Below are 19,702 nucleotides of genomic sequence, written 5' to 3' on the forward strand. Positions count from 1 at the left end.
GCATCCGTGTTCGGGGCACGTTGATGCAGGGGGGACATGCTTTTCGCCCAGGCTCATTTTTCCCAAATAGCGGGACAATTGTAGAGATGGGTTGGGATGATTTTCGGGGACGTGGATGGCTGTTCTGCCTAACTTCCTTTTTAAATTCAGATTCAAATACATTTGTATAGCGCTTTTTTTCCTTCTTTTTTTTTTTAACCACAGGCATTGTTACAGATCGGCTTTACAGAAAGCAGCTTTACAGAAAATCTGGGTCCAAGCATTAAATGAGCACGTTAGAGACGACAGTGGTAAGAAAAGTCCCCGATGAGCTAGAGGAAGAAGCCTTGAGAGGGACCAAGGTGTAGAAGGGGAAGCCACCGTCTTCTTGTCAAAGTCATATCACGAAATCAATAAAGTTGCTTATTGCAGTATTCTGTAGCTATGAATAGAGAGTTAAGAAATGACTAATGAAATATACAAGAATAGACAAAGAAGCCAAGTGAGAGTGATCGATAGGTAGGAGTATTCAGCTTCATCAGTGAGAACAACTGAGTTCTAGTTTGAATCTGAACAAGAAACATCTAAACACACTCTAGCAGGACTTCTCAGGGAGGTGGTGATGAGTTATTCACTAAAGTCTCCATGACGCCCCGTAACAGTTGTCAGTCTCATCAGGAGGGTCAGCGGCACATGCGGATGAGCATATCGGGCACAGCTGGAGGGTCAGCGGCGCATGCTGGCGGCCGAATGGTGGCCACGCTGGTCCAGCGGACGGAGTCTCCTTCAGGGTCAGGCTTGCAGCAGTGCCAGGACAGACAGGAGGAGAAGTTACAGCTAGTTAGCTCTGTTTGGAAACGCACTGGACAGATGCACGTGAGCAGCAGAGTGCAGCAGAGACTGCGACAGACAGCTAGAACAGACGACCTCAAATGGGAGACACTGAAGGCTGCACAGGTGCAAAAGGGCTTCCTGAGACATCAGCTCCGCTCTGCTCCAGCATCAAGCAACCTGTGTGAACGCACAAGAGCAGCCCACAAATGTCCACGAACCCCAAGGTCTGCACCATTTATAGTAACAGGAAGACTCATTTACAATCTCAGGACTAAACAAATAAGTTTTCAAGCAATATTTAAAAACTGAGACTGTGTCACAAACACTGACTGAAAGGTTATTCCAAAGCTGAGGCGCTTTGCCGCGAAAATTGACTTCCACACAGTTCTAGACAGAGATAATAGATAATGGGTACCTTGGGAGCTCACACAAGTACTGACGAGAAGGTCATTTAGCGCTTTATACATCAGCTGCAAAACTGTGTAATCAATACAGATTTTGACAGGCAGCAGGTGTAGTGCTGATAATGTTGGAGTACCATGGTCAAACTTTCAGGGATTTTTTTTTGTATGGATTCTAGCAGCCAAGCCTCTGGACTCACTGAAGCTTGTTTACTTACTGTGACATCTGTTTAATGGGGTATTAGTCCAATCTTGAGGTAATAAAAACTAGAATTCATTTTTCAGCTCCATGTGAAGTACACTTTTTCATTTTGCAGTAAGATGAAAGATGATTATCTTAGTAATATTGTCTATGTTGCATCAGAGGTCAGGTCAGAATCAATTTTGAGGCAAAGGTTTTTGACAGTTGTATCTGGTACAATAGAAAGGATATTGATATTTAGCATTAATTTACACAGTTAGTTTTTAACATCTTTAAGGCCAAGAATTAGGACTCTGTATTATGTTATGGCCTATATGCAGACTGAAATTTATTGTGTATGTGATTCATATGCAAGTGTGAGTTTAGCTCACACAGTAATCTCCAAAACCCTACATATAAAAGGAGAATTTGAAATAGTTCACAGAGATTGAGATTACATTTCTTCGTCAGAGGCTTGGTTACCGCTACCATAAAGGTTTTTTGGCTATAAGAGTTTCCTATTGTTTGAAGAGGATTGATTGTTTCTGGTAACATTTTTTTTTTCAGTGGCTTTGTAGGAATTGGATGAACAAAAATGAAAAATTTGGAGGAAATCATTTTAACTTTTTTTAGAGTAAAAAAATTACAACCACTCGGCTATAATTACGTGTGGCTTAGAGTCTTCATTGGTTGTGTATCAGATTTTGTTTGGATTAATAGACAAATCATTAACAGTATAAATTATTAGTATTATAATTATCAAAAAAAGTCACTGTTGCTTTTTTTGGTTCTTGTCTAGTTCTTGTCTGGTTTATTGGTTTTATATTATCCATCTCAGGGGAATTAGCTGGTGAGCTAAACGCAGCTGACAAAACTGAAAGGTTGTTAATAGAATTATGCACCACTGTGAGTGGATGAACATATACTGTAATTAAGATGAAGTTCAAATGAGACAAGGTAATGATCAGAGATGACTGTAGTCTGAGGGAGAACATTGTGCTATTCGTGTTGACACCAAGTCAAAATTATGCCAAGTGTATGATTGCTGTTGAGTAGATCCCATTATGTTCTGTGTAAAACCGAAATAGTGAATAACCAGAGTAAAACCAGTGCTGTTCTCAGCGAGCCCAGTGCTATATCAAAATGATACAGATGATCATTGACAGGATTCAGCCAATTCCTGTAAGAGCTAACAGTACGGCTGTGGTGGTCTATGAATAGTAATTAGTGACAATGAGAAGATTTGTAGCCAAATCTTTCATTTTCAGACAGAAACATTCAAAGACAGCTTGTAACCTGTTTTCAGATGAACACCTAGGGCATTGTTATAGAGGGTGCCTTCCCCTCTGCCATTTAAATGAGGCCTGTGTATATTTTTGTACCCTGTGGATATAGCTTCATTAAAATACAAATCTTCTGATCTGATCCACGTTTCTGCAAGCCTGATCAAAACGTCAATCGTTACATTGTATTCAAGGACAGCTTTTGATCTGAGAAATCTTATATTAAAACTGTTAATTTTAGGTCAAAGATACTGTCATCACAAATTGATTAAAGTAATTTGTTTATTATTTTGCTAGCACTAACTTTGCGAGGTTTTCTGAAATGAATTTTTTTTTCTTTGACTTGAGAAATTGGTCTCAACGGAATGGGACCTAAGTGGCATCTCAAGGCAGCTAGTAGACGAGCAGTTGGGTTTGTCTGCCTCCCGGCCTTCATCCCAGTTCATCAGTGGCTGTCTGTTCTATCTAAAAGCCTGGCCCCTATGCTATGAGAAATGAGAGCACCACCCTCCCACGAAGCGCTATGAAACAGGCTTGCCCTTTAATATAGTTCATTAAGCCTGTATTGTTTTCTGAACTGCTCTTGGACATCAAACAGTTTAGTGACCATATCACATTGTTGGTTTCGTCGCCAAGTTGCACTGGGATGAGGCCAGAGTGTACTACTGCAGACGACATCACCCGGGCTAATTTAAACACCTTTTTAATATTATTCTTTAACTTCGGATTGCTGCAGGCGAATGTCATTAGCACCTACTTGAATAACTACAACTAAACCTACGGTTAGCTGATATCTTCAGATTTCCTGTTATATCCAGCACCTTGGCTCCCGGTATATAGCTAAGTGCTGCTAATGCCCCTAAAGGAGAAGCTATTTTCACATGCTGATTGCCTATTCCCCGAGCACATTCAACAGGCTTCTCGCTGAGGGGGGCAAGCCTATTGGACGGAGAACTCGGAGAACAAGTGGGGCTCAGGGAAAACTGTAGTTCTAGCTTTACCACTGTACTGCTGAGACACCACCCACTGGCCCTCTGCCAGAGATCTCACTCTCTTGACCAATTGGAGCTTCAGCAGGTCTGACACACCCTTTCTAACCTTGCTCTTCTCAGACGTCATCCATTTAGTGATCTACATCAGAAAACTAATCTGCATTTCACTGCTAAACATGTTCAACTCAGAACAAACATATACAGCATTTAGCAGACATGGTACGTGTGCTTCCTGGGAATCAAACCCATAACCCTGCTGCTCTAGCAGGTGTATAGTGTCCAATGTCTGTAAAAATGACTCAGCTAGAGACTAGTACAGAGTAGAAAGCACCAAGTGATTTTAAACGCCCTTTCTGTTTGAACCATTTCCTTTCCTATTTTTTTCTTTACCCAACTTTTCTCCCCCTTTTAGCCGCTGCCACTTCCCACTGTGATCTAGGTGTAACCCCGGTACCAGGGGCCTAATGCCAGCCTGGCAGACTGAGAGGCTAACAAACGCTTCCTCATGTGAATACAGCTTACACCCCTTTTCAAGGTGCTCTTCTTATAATGTCGCTGGATAATCTGAGATGTTTTAACTGCATGATCTGCCCAAAATTGCTGGCATCATTTTAGTTAAGAAATGGAAGGGGAAATTAGTTTGTCCTTCCCACCCGGAGAGCAGGGCCAATTATTTGCTCTTGGACTCCCAAATGTGCCATGCGCTATCACCCACAGTGAGACCCACAGTCTCATGACAATAGGCTAAAACTCTATACAGATGCGTGTTTCAACTATTTAAAAAAAAAGAACATCCACCTTTGCTTCTCCTTGAACTGTTTTTTAACTTCAGAAAAACAAACACATCCAGTTTTGCCCTGTGCTGTTCCCGATCGCGTGTCTCGCACTCAGCAGATGAGCTCAGGTCGCGGGAATTAAGGATGTTCTTTAACGCCGGGGCTCAGGAGCCGGTCGGTCTTTGTTGTGCTGTTTGTCATGTTAGAGCGACTCTGGCAACACCACCTGTTCTGTATGGCTGTGGAAAGGAAGAGAATGAGTGAGAGAGCAGGAGAGAAAGGGAGGATTGTCGGCCAGCTTTCGAGATCTCGGCTTATCTCACTACTAGTGCTTCTGACGTGAGCAGATGCCAAATCTCATAATGCTTTTGACGGAGGAGAGAGGTGATCAGTTCGGGAGATGCCATATGCTATTTGAATAATGCTAAAACCTTCACTCCTCCTACATGAAGTCTTCAGGAGATTACCCCTACATGGGGTAGCTATGGCAGAAAACTACTGAGCACATGATCTCTCCACAAACACCCACATGCTAGTAAAAACAAGACATCTATTTACGCGCATCCACCGAAGAATTTTGCAGTGCTGAGCAAATGTAGCAAGATTGTGGGCCAGATTCATAAAACTTCACAGGAGCCACACTACACCACGTAAAATGTGCAACACGGTGCTGATAATTCACCTATGCCTGGGGTTAAAGCAGGTCAAAATCAACATATTATCATCCGTATTGAAGAACCATGCCAATACACCAATGACTAAGCAACCAAGTCGTGAAACAAGCGGTACGCAGAAAACTGCCAGATAAATATTTAATGCATTTGTAACTAACCAGTGTGGAAAATACACAGCTGCAATGACTCGAAGTCTTAAGATAGGGAGACTGCATTTGGTTTTCAAAACAGGGTGAGACGGGAGGTGTGGGGCTGGACACATATACATAACCATTATTAACCAGTTCATTTACTGCAGGACCAATAACAATTGTCTTCAGAGTATATATGGCCAGTATATCCTATTTGATTTATAGTGAACAACTGATTGGAGAGCAATAACAAAAATATACGTAAAAAGTAATACATATACATATATATATATATATATATATAAATTCATGGTCACTGAATAAATGAAAATCAGATGCCATGAAAATACCTTCTTCACTAAAGACTTCAATAGATGTGTGCCCTGGCACTTCCCTGAAGATCTAATCTGTTATAGATACAAAAATGGCATTTTAGCAAGCATGTGAAATCCATGTGGGAGTCTAGTGTAATACATATTTCCAAATAAACTCTGACTACTTCACATCTATAATTCTGTCAGATGTATTTTTACATTCTGTTTTATACTGTTTTATTAGACTTACAAACCTAAAAAGTAATTTAACCGTCATGTAGGTGGTGAGGTGTGAGGGTAAGGAGACTGATTTTTGTGCATATTGTTTGAGAACAGAATCCATTTATCATTGGACAGTTTCATGTGTTATTTTTTGCGAAGCTTTCTTCTGTCCGAATCACTGTCATATGCAAATTAGGACAAAAAAGCGGTAGCACAACGGAAAAATAAGCCAGCAATCCACATTTATGAATAGGGAACATGTCAGTGCAGTGCTATTTGCTATAGTCAAATTAAATCTGGCGGTAGGTTTTTATGAATTTGGCTCTATAGCTTTAGAATATCATTAACTGCTAACAGAAACGCTAGCTATTCATTTCCAGTGACACTGGGACAGATTATTACTGCATAAATAAATGGCATGGCCGCAGCGTGTAGGAACTGTTAGCCTAATGGCTCCTGCCTGCGACCGCCCGGATGTAGCCTGTATTATCACAGCATGGTTCAAAAGCAATTTTTTAGAAAGCCTTTTGAGGTTCCATTAAAAAAAGGAAAAGAAAAGAAAACGCTACAGTATAAAGAATTCTTTCCTCTGCAATGATGCCGTAATCAGCATGCATTCAGTGAAACCGCGGTAATGATCCAGGCTACGGCGCCAAACCACGTGTGTGGAGCATACCTGCTTGTCCCTGCTTTGTTCAAGATTCAAGTCTCACCTGTCACAGGGAGGTTGAGGACCCATCACCTTTCACATTCCTGGCGAGGGGACGGAAATGGCTTGGGTCATTGCGTTGTCTTAACGGATTGCTTTCTGGCTAATGCAATTTCGTGCAGTTAGGGAAACAGGCGAGATGGGGAAAATGAAAAACTCCCCAATGCGTTGGTCTGCTTTGTATGTTGTAAGTGTTGGTTTGTTTATTTTAACACTAGTCACATTTTCACTAATGAAGAAAGTATTTAAAATGTATTGTTTTTCTGTTCCGTTTTGCTCCTGAGAGACACAGCTACATTGGTGTATTCATTATTTATACACACATTACAGGTTTAGATTTGTGTATTTTCCGTGTACAGTACATACTGGAATTGGAGACCTTACTCATTGTATCTGTTCCAAGAGCCTTTTTTCCACTGTAGACTAAACAGCCACCCCATGAAAACCCATATTAAAGTTTAGTAATACATTCACCCCATGAAAACCAATGCTAAAGTTTAGTAATACATTCTTTAATGGGATGAACCTCAAGGTGGGCTTTCAAAATGTACAGTTTGATTCACTGTAGAGATATGAGGTTTGTTAAAAACTCCTGTGGAGTACATAAGCATAGTTTGATAAGGGCTCTGACATCAGATTTCATCAAATCAAACAGACCGTGCTACTTTACCTCTGCTGCATGAAACTAGAATGGATTTTCATAGTCTAATTCCAGGAAGTACAGTTTACTGTCTTCTGTACCTTTAGTACATTTCCTTGTCTGTTTTCCCTCCTCTATTTTAGTTATATATCTAAAACGTTGGGTAGTGGATTGTGGATTTCCTGTATTTTTCTAGCCTGTCAGCATAAATAGTCAATGCTCATGCATTGTCACAGGTCTTTAAGCGAGAAATTACTTGCTCTTTTTTCCTCAGTTCTGGGTGTTTCAAAGCTTTGAGAACCATCTGAGTTTTGTGAACTACAAACTGTAGACATGAAAACTTCGCCTCCAAAACAGTATGCGTAGAAATTACGGCTCTGCCCCACCTCCCCAGAGCTCCACAGTTCTAAGACAATCTGAAAATTGGGAAAAATGTAAATTACCCAACATGATTTTTATACCTAAGAGGCCATCCATCCGTTCTCTGAACCTACAGGTTCTTGACATTTATTCTGTCTCACTCTTTCCTCCCTCTCACTCCTGCCTCCCTCTCCTTCTGTCATCTCTCTCTCTCTCTCTCTCTCTCTCTCTCTCTCCCTCTCTCCCCTACTCACCATTCCTCTCCATTTTCTGCATAATTAAACCGAGCAGACACTCGCGCGCCGGCCTGCGTCCGTGTGCATTGCGTGCTCAAGTGCGTGCACATGGTGGACTCTGCTCGACTCCACGACCTCCATTAGCTCACCCCATGCTATGCAAGCGCAACGGGCCAGATGCTTGCGCAAGGCAGGTGTGACGCCCGCCAACAGCCAGGGGATGGGCGCTAAGTGGCGGGTGACTTTACTTTACAAGGTGCACCGTGGGAGTCAAAAACGGAGACCGATTGGCTCTAAAACAGTCGTGCGGTTTTATCCGTGTTCAAAGCTCCGCCCCCTTCCCGACCGCTCCTCCGGCGACCACGCGTCGCACTCCGCAAGGGGAAGGGGATGTCTGCCACCAACGCTGCTTCTCCGGCGGCCCACGCCGACAGTGCCCGGTGAAAGGACGAGGCGAGGTTCAAGCCGATACCTGGACCAGGGGCAAGGCGAGTCAGCCCTGTGCATGAGTGCTCCAGGTGGATCCGTGCTCCAGATACAGCCGGAATAGCCAGATAGGCCTTCATTCAATCTGCAAACATGATGAAGTAGTGTGAAGCGCGGGCGGTCAGCATTAAATCTCACTGTCCTTACCTCTCTCTGTACTCCTTTCTCGTCTGCTTGAGAAATGACATGCCATGGTACTCTCTAACTTTCATTTTTGTTCCCCTTTGAGGCTTCTCTCTCTCTCCCCTACCCTCTTTATCTCTCTCTCCATCTCTCTCCCTCCTACCCTCCTCCTGCTCTCTTTCTCTGCATCTCTGCATGTTCATCTTTCAGAACCCCCCCCCGTCTCTTCGTCTCGCTTTTCTGGTGATTAATGCAGAGAATAGATGAATGGAGCACCCTGCCAAAAGGTCTAGCTCAATAGTCTCAAAATTACTTTCATATTGAGAGAAGTGTATACATATTTCTCTTTAAATCTGTTTGGAAGGAACTCATTTAGGAGGATGACTAATGAATTATTTATGATGTACTCACACTCTTGTGTCAGAGATGCTTGCAGAAAATTCTTGTTTCAGTTCCAAGACAATTACTTGGATACTGCGATCAATCTTTTGATTTTCATCTCTAAGCGACCAGAATGTGCTGAATCATGGGCTTGGGCCAAATGTTGCTGTAATATCTGATTAAGTAGCATTCAAGATACAGGTCTATCCTAGGGAATGTCATAAGGAAATATGAGAATGCCTTCTTGCTTCTAATCGCACTGTAAATAAATTACATACATGCTGATCCCTGCTGAGTACATCAAAAATGTCACCCTCAGTCTCTCTATCTCTCTCTATGTCTAGCTCTCTTCGTGTGTGTGTGTGTTTGTCAGTATTTGCACTGAGCTTCTGGTCACAGAACAGCAGCTGTAGCAGAGGCTCCTCATTAAAAGATTCGACGAGGCCGTGTACACTGGAAAATGTCAATACACACACACACGAATGGAAACGCACGCACGCGCACACACACACACACACACACACACATAAAAAAAAAATGGCTCTGGGTGGTCCCTTGTTGCTATGCAAATGTATGCATATCAGCCCACTAGCTTGTTCCCCCTTTTCCCAACAGATAAGAGGATTCCAATTCAGTGAGTGAATCTCAGAGAGTCCACTGCAGGATCCGTAAACAGCAGTACCCCACTGTTTGAAGCCGGCACTGGGAAAACAGGATATGCTCGGGTGCAGCTGTGATAATTATGATTGGCAGTGACAGTGGGATTTGTTGGAATAAAATAGCTAAGGAAATGTTCTCTAAGTGGTGTTTAGGCTGCAGTTGTTGCTAAAAGAAATCCTTTTGTTTGTGAAGTACTAACAGTAGAATTAATTACTTCCTTGATACCGATATTATTATTGTTCTCCTTGGTTCTCCTTAGATCTATACCATTTATATACCTGTGTGTATGTGTGTGTGTGTGTGTGTGTGTGTGTGTGTGTGTGTGTTAAGACCATGGTATACCGGAGTGAACTCTAAATTGGAGAGGTTTATTTTTATAACCAGCCCCTTGCAAAAAGCATCACAGTCAAAATGACAATAACAGGCTTTGGCAGCCTGACCAGGGGCAAGAATCAACCTCATGGTCATTTAGCCTGCAGGCTGTGGTCAGCAGAGAGAGACATGGGGCGACAGAGACACAGGGAGAAAGTGAGAGAAATGGGGACACAGAGGGACAGATTCATCCTCTCCGTGCAGACATGGCCAGGCATTAAGTTGACATTTATGTGGCGTGAACCTTCTGGGAGCCGAGGGTGGACGAGCCGGGTCACGTCCGTGAGGCTGACCCCCGCGAGCCTTGGACGTCAGCGCAGCCTCTGGCGTTCTGGCAGCCCGGGCGGAGCTGCGACAAACTGCTGAAAGGTGGTGTGATGGGAAGACGAGAGGCAGGAGGAACGTGTCATGGCTGCTGAACTGTGGGGCTGTCATTGAGGTCTGAGTCGCATGGTGGTGGGTGGTCATTCAATAGTGGGGGCTAGGGAGCAAAAATGGGTTTTATCTAAGAAAAGGTTTTGTTGAAGCGTTTGTCATTTTCAGACACTGAGGGGCTATTGAGGAACTATATCATTTTGTGTGTCTGTGTCTGTGTGTGTGTGTAAGAGAAAGAGAAGTAGAGTGCACCTGTGTTCTTGATTGTGGTATCAGATGAGCTTTCAGGCTCCGAATTGTCCTGAAGGATTTTTATCACATTCTAAGGATAGTGGAGCCAGAAACAGAATAGTGTTTCGGTTGTTCCCTTTGTAATACGTGGCAGGAGCTCTTTCTGGGTTAAGTGTGATATAAGTGTACCAAAGGCCTCCAGGGTGTTATTGCCTCACCTGTATAGGATGTTTAAAGACACGATAGCCCCATTTCTGTGAGATTTATCTTGTTTCTGAAGTGGAGACACTCCGTCATATTCCGTTAATCGTGATTCTGCACAGAAGGCTACTGGGAACTCATTATTTCCAATTCACAGGCAGGTTTTCAGTTAAAGATTGTTTGTTTTCAATCTTTTTTTCCTCCCAGAACTCTTTCATGAAGTATTTTGTTGACTTTCCTTAACTCTGTGTCCTCCAAGTATGTTCTTTTTTGGTAGAGCCAATAATTTATTTCTTCCCCATGAATTTGTCATTCAAACATTTCGAAAGTTTGGTTTAATTTAGATTATTTAATTCATCTGCAAAGTCCCCTATCCAAACTGAGCTTCTAATTGGCCTTCTGATTGTCCTTCTTGAACTGACAGCCAATCACACCCAAACAGCTGCTCTCAATTTGCATACAGTGCGCTGCTTCTAAATCGGAAGGATTAACTATGGAATTGACTGGATGGTTCTAGTCAAGCCTCCAGAATCTGTTTTATTTATGCATCTTCTGCTGAGATGGTAAACCTCACCCCCTCTTGTGTTTTTTTGCAGGATTACTTAATGACACACATGTATGGAAATGCAGCCAGGAATGACTTGTGGAACAAGTTTTCTGAGGTAAGATTCCGATCATACAGTAGCATTTTTATGATTTGCCCCCAGGCCTAAAGCAGGGCGGCTAGAGAGAGGAGGTATGAAATTGTGGGTGCCCAAACTATTTATACCCCTCTCAGTCTCCTGGAGAAGCAGTGTTACACAGCCATTGCAGTATGTAGGTTAACTGTCCTTGCATGCACACACACACACACACACACACACACACACACACACACACACACACACACACTTTCCATGAATTTATGATGATTTATTTTCCCAAATAAGTATCTCCACCTTTTTCTTTCGTCTTCACAGCCAACACTGTGGAACATTCATGCAGAGCCAGGACAGTGAATAAATAAATAAATAAATAAATAAATAAATAAATAAATAAATAAATAAATAGAAGTCTGGCAAACTCTATGACCATAACTTTCATGATCAGGGATGGAGATCACGGGTGTCACATCCCAGCAGACTATTTCTAACCCTAGACCAAATGGTGTTAGTGGAGTTATATGGCCTGCCCATCACTGGGACCCAGATCTGGCCTGGGGTTTAACTATTAGAAAAAGATAATCTGAGGGTTTGCTCGGTGAAAGCACAAACACTCCTGTTCGCATTAAGGTGGGCATGGGTGCTCACACTTTTCCTGAGGCAAAACAAGCCAGGTGTATTTGCGTCTTGGACACGGCACTTCCGTTTCCCTCCAAGGCAAGTTCGGGGAATTTCACTCCTCTGAATTATGGAGCCAGATTATCAAGTCCATCTGTTTCCAGCCCCAAGTTGCAATACATGCTACTTTTTTGTCTGCTCGAGCAGAGCGAAGCTAGTCAGGTAGATCAGAGGCTGTCACAGTCCAGAAAGACGCGTGATAGTCCCCGCCGGTAGCGCCCTGCGCTAATCTCGGGGAGAACGTCATCTTAATGAGATTGCTTTCACAAAGTGTGGTCTGGAAAGTTTTGATCCATTTAACGAAACAGCGGGGATGTCTGATAGTTATTAGCATCTTTATAGGTGATTGTCAGCGGTAAGTGGATTTAGATACGAAACTCCCCCCCACCATCTACTCTGTGAGCTAAACTGATTCGACTCTCAATGCATGTGAAGGGCTTTGGCCAGGAGTCCTCCGTGCTGATCGCCCGTGTTCACCGCACTGACGAATATAATAGCGTTAGAGCCCCTGACAGGCCGTCATTTAATGAGTATGGATACGCAGCACATTCGTTAGCTCTTTGCAAAATCCAATTTGCGGCAATAATCTTCTTGCTCTTAGTGCCACAAAGGCTTTAGTCGAGCCTGCCACCAGCAGTCGGGCCAGCCTACGCTCCCTTTAATTATTTCTGCATGGCATTGTGGCTGGCTAAAAAAAAAAATAAATAAAGTCAGCCTCTCGGAAAATGATCGTTAGGGCAGGTCTGTGTTGCTCGTCATGCCTGAGAGGAAGTGGTGCAGGAGAGTTCCACTCTAAGCGCACCGTGAGTCATCGCCCAGTGAGGCAGTCTGCGGCACTGTATTCTGAAAGCTCGTCCCCAGGAGGTTCCTTGTTAATACTCACTGACCAAATCACTGAGGAGCTATTTTTATCACTAACCACAAAAAATCAAAAACATCTCATCAACCCGAGCGCATCTCACTCTCCACTCTTAGTACCCCCCCCCCCCCCCAGAGGTCTACGGCTGACTCGGTTCTACTGTGCTCTACCTCCAGACCCTCGCTTCGTTTTGTTTGACTTTACCCCCCCCCCCGTCCAGAGTGGGCACGGTATCCTGTTTACTGTGACTAAGAGAAGTTTCCATGCTCGACTGACCTGCCCGAGTGAATGTGTTCAGTATGAGGGACTCTGACAGAGTGCTTCGTCTCCTGCCCCCACTTCACCCTGCCAATCTGCACACTCCCAGAGCACCCCTGTACAGGCGCTTTCTGCCAAGGAAACGGTACACCAGGGCGATCCTTTCCCAATTTCATACATAAAACTCTGTCTACCTCTGACATGAAATTACACACTTCACCGGACGGCAGGGGACAGAAACGAGGCAAAGCTGAGGAAGGGATGTTGAAAGCATCTCATGGCGTCGTGTTAACAGAAACCTTTTGATTTGGAAAGAAAAAGCTCAAATGAAATGTTTAAAAGTTCTATTGGACAACTTTTCTGAATTGTATTTGTGATATCCAGTAGGCTGGGGTTTCTATCCAGGAGGGTAATTGCCCCATCTCTGCACAGAATCAGACCGGGCAAATGATTGACAGGCCATCTCAACCGATCACTAAAATATCCCCATTATTACCCAAAACATGGGAATGAAAAGCAGAGCCTGGTATGTGCGTGCGTGCGTGCGTGTGTGTTTAGACCAGTGACGCAGACGCAGATGGCGGGAAAAGGGGAGAATTTCACGGCAGCAGAGTGCTATAATCTATGTGATTTCGTTAGCACTCTCCTCTCCCACAAATGTGCAAAGAGAAAACAGCAGTTCCACCGCACTCTGCTGGATCTGCGGCTAAGGACTAATGAAAGGTGTCTGCTGTGCGGTTAAGAAATCTCAGAGAATCGGGCGTAGCAGGCGGCTGCGCTGCAGCGACGCCCCCACCCTTACAGTTGTAGGTGTGGCGGGTGGAAGCACCATCACCCACCCAGCATGCTTTTAGAGACCCCCGCAACCGAGGCTGATAGCTGTGTATCTGCCTCCCCCCGGCCCACGGAGTGCAGCGGATTTCTGGTCCATGCGCAGGAAGTTCTGGCCAGCGTGAAGAAAGCGGGTCTTTACTGGAGTAACAGTGGATATAATGATGTAATGAAACTCACACACAACTGCAAATCCAGAATATATTGAGGCATTTTTCACCAACATTTCAATACATGGACAACTCGCACAACAGGTAATGTGCCAGACTCCCGACGCAACAGATACACTGCAGTTTTGTTGAAATGTTGTGCAGAAGGCAGATACAGCAATGCTGCCGTGTTTATTTATTTATTGTTATGTATTTTTTGTGGTTATTCTTTTGCGCAAGTGCACATTCCCAATCTGGCAGGGTTTTGGTAAGGTTGGAGGTGGAGGAGCAGCTGAGGTGATTTCAGCATTAATAACTTATTCATACAAGCCCATTTGTGTAGGTGAAGCCAGATAATAGCAGGACAGAATAATCCGCTTTCCATATTACTGGGGACTATGTTTATATAACACTGATAAGAGACCTAGTACACACAGAGTACGAGGTTTTCTAAAGCTTACGCCTGCACCCACAACTCACTAAAGCTTTGTCCCATGTCGTTAATTCGAACTGAACGCCTCCTAATCAAGAGCAAGGGACTTCTGTTTGTTTGCTATGCAGTTTGTTCATGAACAAATTATATGGTAACTTGCAAATTGAAAGTAAATCAATAAGGTACTTGTCTCCGGATCGTTGGGTGTTTTTAGAGAGGTGACTAACCAAGCCTCCCCACACTCAGATTAGCCATGTCATTTTGTGAGTGGGGTGGGCAATTTGCAGCCTTGTGCGTGGCATCCTTTCAGATTACAAAAACTGAATTATTATTGATGTGAAAGCTCGGCATATGGCAGAATCACGGGAGGGTGAGGCAATCTGTTGCTTGGTTGCGTCTTGTGATATTTGTTCTGTGTTGGAAGCAGGAAAAATGGGCACACGTAAGGATCTGAGTGACTTTGACGACGGCCAAATTGGGACGGCTGGGTGATCGTCTCCGAAACGGCGGGTCTTGTCGGCTAGCCCGCCTGGTCAGACTCTCCAGAGAAAAGGGTTCACACTGGCTGTCACAGAAATGTGTCGGAGCGTACGGCGCCTCGAAGCCTGCTGCGTACACTGCTGTGTAGCCGCAAACCGGTCCGAGTGCCAGTGGCGCTCTGTCCACCACCGAAAGCAGCTACTATGGGCACGTGAGCATCAGAACTGGACCGTGGAAGAAGGTGGCCTGGTGTGAGGGATCCTGTTTTCTTTTCCATCGCGTGGATGATCAGGGGAAGAGGTGGTGCCAGGATGCACTATGGGAAATACACGAGAGGCAGTGTGATGTTCTGGACAATGTTCTACTGGGAGACTGACATGTGCCATCTACCTAAACATTGATGCAGACTAAATAAACCCCTTCATGGCAACATATAACGGCTGTGGCCTCTTTCGCCAGGATAATGCGCCCTGGCACGCCGCAAAGGTTTATGAGAAATGGTTTGAAGAAAATGACAAATGGTTCAAGGCGTTGACTTGGCCTCCACGTTCCACAGGTCTCAAGCCAACTGAGCATGTGTGGGACATGCTGGAAAAACAAGTCTGATGAAGGCCTCACCTGGTAACATACAGGACTTAAAGGATCAGAGGTTTGGGAGTGTGAGGGTGCAGCACAGTGTTTTCGCTTTTTCTAGGATTACACTCCTTTGGACTGACACTGATGTTATTCCTGAGATCTCTTGGAGTCAGTCCTCCAGCTTAGGGGTCAGAGCTCCAAGCACTCTTATCACCACTGGGACAACCTTGGTGTTAACCCTCCGTGTTCTCTCCATTCCTCTCTATTATTACCACTGCTGTTTTCTGCATTTTATCCACCATCTACTATCAGAATCGCCAGGTTGTTGTAGCCGCCCTCAGGGTCTTTTCTACTCCCTTGTGGAAGTCTAATTTCCTTTGTCCTGACCACACTGCTCCAGCCTGAATGACATTCCTAGGCCCCGGTCAGGTGGATAAGTGAGTCCTTGTCTCTTTCTGTTCATCAAGGTGGAGGATGTGGCAGATGGTAGTTCAGCTCCCAACACTTCACTGTATCTGCTCCGACTGAGAAAATTCAGGCCTATGCAGAACAGCAGTGGGGACACTGTGGTGTGTGTGTGTGTGTGTGTGTGTGTGTGTGTGTGTGTGTGTGTGTGTGTGTGTATAAAATGCACATGACATACAGTATTGCTTATAATTTTTAAACCTTTAGTAAATATTACTTAAATGCAACCTTTGCCATTTTACTCATTAGTCATGTACCTCTATACATAGCCAGTGTTACAGTGTAACTACACCATTATGTAGTGTAGTATGTGCAGAAACGGTGTGTAACAAGGCTGTATATACCCTATGTACTTTGATGCTCTGTTTTCCAGTATGTAAGTATCAATTTGTACATACATCACAACTCTCAGGTCTTCATACTTGTACAGGTGTTAGTACTCAGACACCGGTGTTAGTGCTATTATTGCTCAGGTGCATCGATGCTAGTGCTCAGATGTTAGTACTGAAGTGTTTTTGCTCAGACACAGGTCATGGTACTCAAGTGTAAGTACTGAAATAAAGGTGTTAGTAGTCTGACACAGGTGTTAGTGTTCATACAGCTGGAAGTGTTCATACACTGGGAACATGCTGCCAAGGGCACATCTTTGATGATTACAGAGAGACTGATCCTGTTTGAATGAAACCTCAACGGCAGGAACAACAAAATCCCATCGGGCTTTATCTGGAGACGGTTGATAACTGTGCTCTCTTGTACGTTGTAGGCCATGCAGAAGGAAGGGAAGGACATCAGCATAAAGGACGTGATGGATCGCTGGACTCTGCAGATGGGCTACCCTGTGGTCACCATCAGCAAGAATGACAGCCTGGACCATACCATCACCGTCATCCAGGAGCACTTTGTCTACGACACCGAAGCCAAGATCCACCATCCCGACCTTTTCAACAAAAGGTTCTTATCTTTGGCCTCGCTTCTCCTCTTGAACCCTTTGATTAAACAACAAAAAAAAGCATTTAATTGCTATTTTTTCTATTTAATTCCCTTTCTGTAGTAATTAAGCCACTGGTGCAGGTACAGCTCCCAAATTCTGGTAAAGCACAGCCCCCCACCCCCTTACTTCAACATATCTGAATCAACTCAATAGTTAATTACCCAACAGAATCAGGTTGGCACGAAGACAGCATTCAATTTGTCATTGTTGGCAAGCCCTGTGCGTATGGATCTGACTCTGCGATCTGGGCAGTTGGTGAAACTGATTAAGTACTGGCCCACATAATAAGCATCCCCCCCCCAACATCCCCCAACATCCCCCAACATCCCTCAGCACGCTAACAGTCTTTGCTGGACCTGGTCTTCGTTTTTTGGCTGGTTTAAAGCCAGCCAGCCAGCGCGTCCTCCCCTCCGGGGCTTTTATGGTGTGCTTTGATCACGCGCATCTCAGCCAGAAATAGACACAGAGAGAGAGAGAGAGAGAGAGAGAGAGAGAGAGAGAGAGAGAGAGAGCAACAAAAAAATCCGCGGAGAGGCATGGGGGGTCGTGAAAGAATGAAAAGGGGAGACCCAGACAAATTTAGCTGTTATCTGTTCCGAAAAGCTGAAAATAAGAGGGTGACCTGGGATGAAGTGCATGAGAAAAGGCAGATCTGCAGACAGAGGGAGAGAGTGCCTCAGCAAATGAAAGCCCAAAACGGATCTTGCACCGGCCGCCGTGTTCTGTCCCTGCAGTAATCTCTCCGAGGTGGGCTGGGTGGGCCCATCAGTGGCCCAAGAGCGTGCGGTAGACCACCCTTCTGGTCGCTCCACTAGCTGTATTTACTGCACCAGAATAGGGGAAGGCCGGTTTGGTCCTGCCGAGCAGCACTTCTCTCACCCCCGTGAATGATCGATTAGGCTCAGCGTTTATATTTGTGTGGTCTGCAGTGACCTTTCACCTCCAGGTGCCCTCTGGAATGCTCTGCCACTTGCTGAGGAGGAATGGGCCTGCCAGCAGCAGACAGATTCGTTTGTGGCTCTCGTTAAGGCGGCATGAATAATTCAACGCGTCGCCCAGGTCCACTCGGAAAGCCTTCTTTTCTTATTTAGGCCTAAATGCTGCCAGCAACTTGTGACGAACTAGGAATATTAATGACGATCTCTCCGCTGGAGCCTGCCTGGGTCGTGTGTTGTGGGGGGAACGCGGATCCTTAGCCGGAGCGTCCGGACCAGGCCGTTCCGCTGCCATCACAGTCGCATTTGTTCCTCGCAATGAGTTCCACCTCCTCGTTCATTCTCCCTACAGACCTTCGATCCCTGTGGAGTCAATGATGTGTGCTGGTTGTGGCAGCTGGGGTCGAATTCAAACAGTCGGGTTCAGAATATGCACAGTGAACATTGACTGCCCGCTGCCTTTTTTTGGCGGCGGACAGAGGGAGGGCCTGCCAGCGGCACGTCCTGTTTTTATTTATTTTTTTAAAAAGCACTCGGAGTGAAGTGAGCCATTGCTGAATGGAGGAGTTGGATTCCCTTTCCCAGTCTTGGCTCCTCTCAGGGTTTTGTCCTCATGCCATCCTTGGGAACATTGCCCCCCACCCCCCACCCATCACGCTCACCCTTGGCTCACTCATTAGCCTTTTAGATGTGTTCATTTCTATAAACCAGCTTTGCAACAATGAAACGATAAGCAACGCAGCTAAAATTGGTCGTACTTTGACTCGTCTGACTGGCAGTAAAGCAGTGGGTATTTCAATAGGAGCGCCTCTCCGATTGTCTTGTGCAGATCACGAACACTTAGGAGCTCGAGTCTGTGTGTCAGCTGTTTGGATCCGAGTTCAGTGGTAATAAAGGGAAAGCAATCATTACAGAACTGGAGGCTTCTATCGTGCGATTCTCATAATCACAGACCCGGTGTTCTCCACGCATGGAGACGTGATGCATCGATCCGTTCGTTATCAACCCCACGGAAAACACAGGCTGAGGATGGGAGTGCGTGTGTGAGGGTTCGAGTGTGAGTTAATCTACCCATATATGTGCCAAGTGGCCAGTCTGTAGACAGGACACACAGTATGCGGAACTGTTGCTTTAACGTTCTTTTAAAAGCGTGGGTTTATGAAAAGCCGTTCCAGAGCAAAGCTGGACGTTCAGTCAGACTGGTAGCAGGACAGTGAGGGGAGCAGGTGGTCTTCCTCTTTTGTTCTATCCCTCGTTTTTCTCCGTCCCAGGCTCGCTCGCTCTCACAGGGTTTCGGCCCGAGCCTCTGACATGGCAGACGTCGGGGAGGGTTTCGGCGCACCTCTAAACGTACCGCATTGCCTCTCCACAGTCCCACAGAGAGTCCCAACCCAGCGCCACACCCAAATACTGCGTAAAGAGTGTGTTCAGAGTGTCAGACTGTCGGGCGGGTAATAGTGAGGGTCAGATGATGTGTGTGGGGTTTTTTTTGTTTGTTTGTTTGGTTGTTTTTTTTTTATTCAGCCCGTTTTTTGACACACAGAAGCTTCGGATTGAGCTGCACAATAGAAAGATGTCAGAGAGGAACTGTAGAAACAGGGTGATTTATACGAGCCCATTGTGTGTGTAACACGCGCTGTGGTGCTATGTCTTCTCTGCTGTAGGGACACTCTTTTGTAAGGAGCCATTTCTGTTGCACCTACTAAGTCTATAGTGTCCCCCACCCCCTTCATCTCCTAGGGAAATAAAATGAATTTGTGAGTGGGTTCTTCCTACAGAGAATGTAGTTTCTGACAGCATGCGGAGCCGCCGCCATCGCTACTGCAGTTACTAAAGAGATTTGGA

General features: G+C 45.0%; 1 protein-coding gene across 1 annotated transcript in view; it reads left to right on the forward strand.

Moving 5' to 3' along the window:
* Window positions 1–19,702, forward strand: part of trhde.2 (thyrotropin releasing hormone degrading enzyme, tandem duplicate 2) — a 142,621-nt gene that overhangs the window by 86,680 nt on the left and 36,239 nt on the right. The window contains exons 9-10 of the mRNA XM_026997268.3: window positions 11,158–11,223; window positions 16,695–16,882. Of these exons, the coding sequence (XP_026853069.2) occupies window positions 11,158–11,223; window positions 16,695–16,882 (254 nt within the window). The remainder of the gene's footprint in view (window positions 1–11,157; window positions 11,224–16,694; window positions 16,883–19,702) is intronic.

The sequence above is a fragment of the Electrophorus electricus genome, chromosome 11 (genome assembly GCF_041902795.1).
Source record: "Electrophorus electricus isolate QZ-2024a chromosome 11, ASM4190279v1, whole genome shotgun sequence".
NCBI classification, from domain to species: domain Eukaryota; kingdom Metazoa; phylum Chordata; class Actinopteri; order Gymnotiformes; family Gymnotidae; genus Electrophorus; species Electrophorus electricus.